The 6,114-nt window shown below is 40.7% G+C and overlaps 1 protein-coding gene across 1 annotated transcript in view; it reads right to left on the reverse strand.

Annotated features, from left to right (window-relative positions):
- The window catches only part of LOC308097871 (histone H3.2-like), a gene marked incomplete at its 3' end in the record, with an annotated part of 294,931 nt that extends 289,195 nt beyond the window's left edge, over window positions 1–5,736 (reverse strand). Inside the window, exon 1 of the mRNA XM_080445970.1 lies at window positions 5,645–5,736. Within this exon, the coding sequence (XP_080302096.1) occupies window positions 5,645–5,667 (23 nt within the window). The 5' untranslated portion in view covers window positions 5,668–5,736. The remainder of the gene's footprint in view (window positions 1–5,644) is intronic.
- Window positions 5,737–6,114: the final 378 nt, after the last annotated feature.

The following is a 6,114-nucleotide window of genomic DNA, read 5'->3' on the forward strand; positions in this document are numbered from 1 at the left end:
ACACACACACACACACACACACACACACACACACACACACACACACACACACACACGTGCAAGCACAAAAGGCAGGAAACCTCATTCCCACACACAGAGATATACCATATCATTCATATTATGAACAATACATATTAATTAGTTCTATAAGTTCACATCTATATCCTATATATGTCGGTTGTAAACCTCATATCAAGTTCAATAGACAGACTTAACCACCTTAACTTGAAAAAATAATAATTCAAAAGTATAGCATCGAGATGCGTCGTGAGCTTGTAGATCTGCTATTGTCGCTATACTCTTGTATGCAGCGAAGTAGGGCATGAATCTAGATCTGCTTTATTCCAAGATTGGAAATCTTTCTGCTAATATCCCCTGACTAATTGAGCAGTTGAACCAATATACATCTATTCATTCAGACTGGTGTGAATGACTACACACTGTTAACACATTCGATCCGGGAATGCATCTTTGTCATTTTAAGATTTATTAGGCTATTTGTTTTCTTTTTAAATTGTGAAAATGTGTGCTCAAATCTTTTTAAAATATTTGCTTCTGGGGGTCCCTGGAACAAAATATTTTGTCTGCGGCCAAATACATATCATTTGTGGGGTCCTTGACAATACCACTGGTATTACAGCAACATAAGTATACATTTAAAAAAAAAAACTTTTAGGATTTAGCAGACATTTGTAGACTGCCCCAGAAGCAAATATTTGAGTTAAAAATGTTTGCTTTGAAAAACATATACATTCAAAGATTTGCACACATTTCTCGTGACTCACGATTTAAAAAAAATAAATAGCATATCTACAAGCTTGTATATCTGCTATTTGCCCAAAGTATAAAATAATGGATATAGCAAAAAAATCTTAAATGACACAGTATATACGTTCGCGGATTGAAGGATTAAGATAGAGTTGTTGACCAATACACATCCATTCATTCAGAATGGTGTGAACGACTGCCCATTAAGGACAGTGTTGATTCCACTGAACTGCTAACTGTCAGAGATGCTGATTACACTACACTTGAACACAAAGTGTTATTACAGATAACTCCTCATGATCAATGCTCCTCCCCAATACCAAAACGCTTGCCCCAAAATACAGTCACCCCGGGCACAAATCCGGCGACCTCTGAACGGTCTTTATACCTGGTATTCCTAAACCTGACCTTATTCCTAAACTTAAACCTCAGTAAAACTATGCCTAAACCCTGGAACAAAACATTTTGAGATGGGGGTCCTCGCGGCCAAATACATATCATTTGGGAGGTCCTTGACATGAAAAAGTTTGAGAACCACTAATCTATACGAACGTGTGTGTGTGTGTGTGTGTGTGTGTGTGTCCTTGTTGTCTCAATAGACAGACTGAAAAGTCCAACTTTGACCTGTATTCTCCTAAACTCCCTCTCTGCCAGACACTCCCCCTAGGCCACGCCTCATCATCAAGGCTAACGAGACAGGAAGTGGATGAGTGCACACCCTCAGAGAGAGAGAGAGAGAGAGAGAGAGAGAGAGAGAGAGAGAGAGAGAGAGAGAGAGATAGAGAGAGAGAGAGAGAGAGAGAGTAGGCCCGGTGATGACGAAGGGATCAGTCATCGTTTTCAAAGAGCGCTGACAGCTTCACGGACGTCACACCCGCCTAGCCTGCCTACACCAACATATCCAAACCTCCTATCTCCATATTTTATAACTTTGTGTTTTATTTTTTAATTGAACCCCCCTGAACTTGATCATACTACAGCATCACCAAAAAAGCATCAAAAGTATACAGAGCTTGTATCTGCTACTTTTTATTTATTTTATTTTAATCCGGAAAAGTAACTGTTTTGGACGTATGAGGTTTCTACCCGACAGAGACGATATTCATATGGTTTCTCTTTTTTTTTACATCCGGCAACACGTTGCCAGAAAAGAGTTCCGGTGCCTCTGACACGATGGTGGGCGCCGGGCCAAAGAAGACACTCATGACTCACTGGTACAGTGGTACCACTCAAGTCTGTACACACACACACACACACACACACACACACACACACACACACACACACACACACACACACACACACACACACACACACACACACACACACACACACACACACACACACACACACACACACACACACACACACACACACACACACACACACACACAATAGAGCCCGATCCATGCATGCTTTTTAGGTTCAATTCTGATCCCTGTTTTCGGAGAGTCCGATAGAGGCCGCCTATTACAGATATTTCTCACCAATATTTTGTCAAAAAGTGCCAAACCTTCTAATCAGTTTGAAAGACTTCAAGCTTATCAAAGTAAATAAAATGTTGATCTGCGTTTGCTATAACCACACCAGATTCAGTTGAATTAATCCAGAACACAAGCGATTGCTGTAATTTTAAAGTTCTCTATGACCTGCAACGTGTGAGTGATAAATATTATTTTATTCCAAATAAATCAATGTCAGACAACCCTGACTGCCTCTTTCATGGCAAAGAGGGAGATAGCGTAATCTGGGCGTAAGGCATAGTGCGGTCGGCTCTTAAAGGCATTCATTTCATACGCTAATAAAATATTTATTCATCAAAGAAAGACACTTGTCTGTTTTTGTTAGTTTTTGATGGGCCCTAGTACCAAAAATTATATTAATAAGATATATATATATATTAAATAACGTGAAATACATTAAATTACATACGGTCATTTAGCAGACGCTTTTATCCAAAGCGACTTACAATAAGTGCATTCAACATAGGTAGGGAAGGAAACTACTAATCACCAGAAGTCTTAAGTGCATTCTCTTCTAAAACAAGCAACTAAGAGTCTACCTAGCGCTAAGGTTAAAAGTGCGATATATCAGCTATCTACTTTCATAAACAGATAGACAAATAGGAAATTCAAATGAGCAAGAGCTAAAACAAACAAGTGTATCAAATAAACAAGATCCAATAAAAAACAAGAGCTCGTACAAATAATTGACAAAAAGTAGGCAAGGCTAAGAGGAAGGGTCAGGGTAGTGTGGGTTTTCAAATACTGTATACCGCGGTATTGTGTTTTGTCACCTTGCTAAACTAATGGCCTAAGTAATTTTTTGAGGAAAATGTTATTTTTGCCTAAGTCAGCTCCTCATGACACTGGCCACCTCTTGTCAAATCGCCCATCTCCTAATAGAAAAGGATCATGCTGTTCACTCCCCTTTTAGTATAACTCCCTAGTGTGACTTAGGCCAAAATAGGCTTTTTTTTGGGCCTAAGTCACATGGTTTTGTGACTTAGGCCAAAATATTTACTGATTTAGGCCATTTAAAAAACTTTTTTTTGGCCTAAATCAGATTTAATCCTATTTAAACCTATTTAAATCTCTTATGTTACATAACGGACAGACAGTGTTATTTCTATTTAAATAGTCATAATTTGTTTTGGGTGAAATCATTAAGAAATATCTTATAGTTTTGTTTTGGATCAGTTTTTTATTTTTCCTGAAAAACGTAAAAAAAATGACATAGGCCATTAGTTTAGCAAGGCGACGGTTTGATACCGTACTGTAAGATTTCATAGCGTTCCATGCCTATAACACCCACCATGCAGCCTGGTACAGAGCGCTACTCAGATCATTTACAGCCTTTTGTTTACTCTGGCACAGGCTGGGGGTTCGACCTCTGACCCCTCTGACAGTAAACACATCAGGGTGAAACCGTCTCCACGGCGACCGTCAGGACCCAGGGGCCGTTCGGGGGTCCCCTCATGTAAGAACGCTCGGTGCCGTTCTTACAGCTCTTTGATCCAGGTGGGGTCCTCTCTCTCTCTCTTCTTCTTTGGCCCCACAGAGGGTGGCCCCCCCCCCGGAGACAGTGACTGGTTTAGGGACCACGAGGGTGAGTCCCAGAGGGCTCCTAAAACAAGGGCCCTTAAAAAGCAGTGGTGGAAAAAGTACTCAAATGTTTTGCTTAGGTAAAAGTATCAGTAGGCCTACTGCCATGTAGAAGTACTCTGTTACAAGTAAAAGTCCAGAATAAAAAATGTAGCCTACTTGAGTAAAAGTACAAAAGTATTGGTATCAAAATGTACTTAAAGTACCAAAAGTAAAAGTACAAAATAAATATTTGTTTGAAAATAGCAGACCTACAAGCTCAAAATTATTATTATTTTTGTTTACATTATTAATACAGTACTTGAGTAAATGTACTTAGTTACTTTCCACCACTGGGTAACTCCCAGGGCTCCTAAAACATGGGTCCTTAAGGGGGGGGGGGGGTGGAGAATTAAAGAGTTGGGGGGACCGTGGAGGAGAGAAGGTTACGGGGTATAAAAACTGTCCCGCTCCTCGGGAAAGGTGTTGTTACAGGGGCAGGTCAAAAGGTCAAAGACGGTTGACATAAATAAAGAGAGGTTATAAATCAATTGGTGCGTCCATTATCCGTTCAAATACGTTACTGTGTTGTTCTGCCTTTGCAGCGTGCGGTGAGCGGTGCAACGGCACATTAAACTCATGTTCCCTGAGACTTCCATTCCGTCAAAGTTATATATTAGTTTTTTTAAATCAGCTTTACTATCAAACAACATGCGGTTTAAGTCAACGTCTAAAACTGTTACCTACTTTTCAGGATTCAAATTCCAAAAGTTTCAAAAGTAGCAGATCTGTAAGCTCAAAACGTGTCACTTCGCGTCGCGTTTCGAGCTTGTAGATCTGCTGCTTTTGTGTGACGTGTGATCAAGTAGGGGGCGTTAATTTAGGAAAAAACGCCAAAAGTTAGAATATAAAGAAATATATTAGAATATTAAAAGTTAAAATATGTAGTTATATATTGTTGCCCGACAGCAACAATATATATACTGTAGTCCCTCAGGGCTTCATACTAGGCCCCCTCCCGTTTTCGCTCTACACTAAATATCTTTCCACCAAAAGTAGCCCAGCATGCCTAGCCTAGCCTAGCTTGCAGGTTGGCTAGTTTTGTAGAATGTTCGCCCCCCCCAGCAGTGTTGATTCTGACAGCACGTTTTGATGTAGTTTTAGTCATAGTCTTTTGAATAAAATTCCATTTAGTTTTAGTCATATTTTAGTCATCTGATTTTTTTTAGTTTTTGTCTAGTTTAGTCGACTAAATATCATAAGATTATAGTCGACTAAATCTACAGTTGATTTAGTCGACTAAAATGTATGTTGGCGGTGCCTTGATGGCGTCGTAATGGATGATTTTACACTTGGTTGCATGCTGAAAATAGCAGATCTACAGGCTCACAACGCGTCGCAGCGCGACGCGTTGTGAGCTTGTAGATCTGCTATTTTCAGAGCGCAACACCCGAGCGCAGCCAAACATTAAATGACTTGTCTTTTAGTTCTACTGGATCTCTTCTCCACTAGATCCCTCACTAACATGTTAGTCTAGTTTTTATTTGTTGACGAAAGTGTCAATATATTTAGTCTTAGTTTTAGTCATCATAGCTTAGTTTTTATTTAGTTTTCGTCAGTGAAAAAAGGTAGCCGACGAACATTTTTCGTCACAGTTTTAGTCGACGAAATCAACCCTGCCCCCCCCCCCCCCCCCAGAACACAGGGATGTTAAGGTTCAAGTGGTCAGAGCGACTTTTATGACAAAGTATACGGTGGCCTCCTCAGCAGACAGTCGCAATAATGTGTGCTACTGGGCCACCTCACTAGTAGTCATAAACACTGTGTGTGTGTGTGTGTGTGTGTGTGTGTGTGACACAGAGAGAGAGAGAGAGAGAGAGAGAGAGAGAGAGAGAGAGAGAGGGTCTGTATATCTCTGCACTGTCGCCCTGTGATCAGTAAACTGCTCTCAATTACCGTATTGTGTGAGCTGCCGCTTTCAGCTCGGGGTTAAAACTCTTAGCAGGAAAACCTCTTTGAAGTGTTCATCCCTTTATCTCAAGCCAGAGCCAAGAATTCAGCTCTTTTTTTGGAGAGGGGGGGGAGGAGGGGGGGACACAATGGAAAATGAAACCAACAGGGAAGCTTATGGCAATTATCAACCAGGACCATGAGGACTGAGAGGGAAGTGAGAATGTCCGCTTACACTGAGAGAGAGAGAGGGAGAGGGGGGGTAGCCAATAGGGGACACAGGGGGGGGGTTGTTTGGTGTAAACACACACAC

This window comes from Gymnoscopelus braueri (assembly GCF_963280865.1).
Source record: "Gymnoscopelus braueri genome assembly, chromosome: 13".
Lineage (NCBI taxonomy): Eukaryota > Metazoa > Chordata > Actinopteri > Myctophiformes > Myctophidae > Gymnoscopelus > Gymnoscopelus braueri.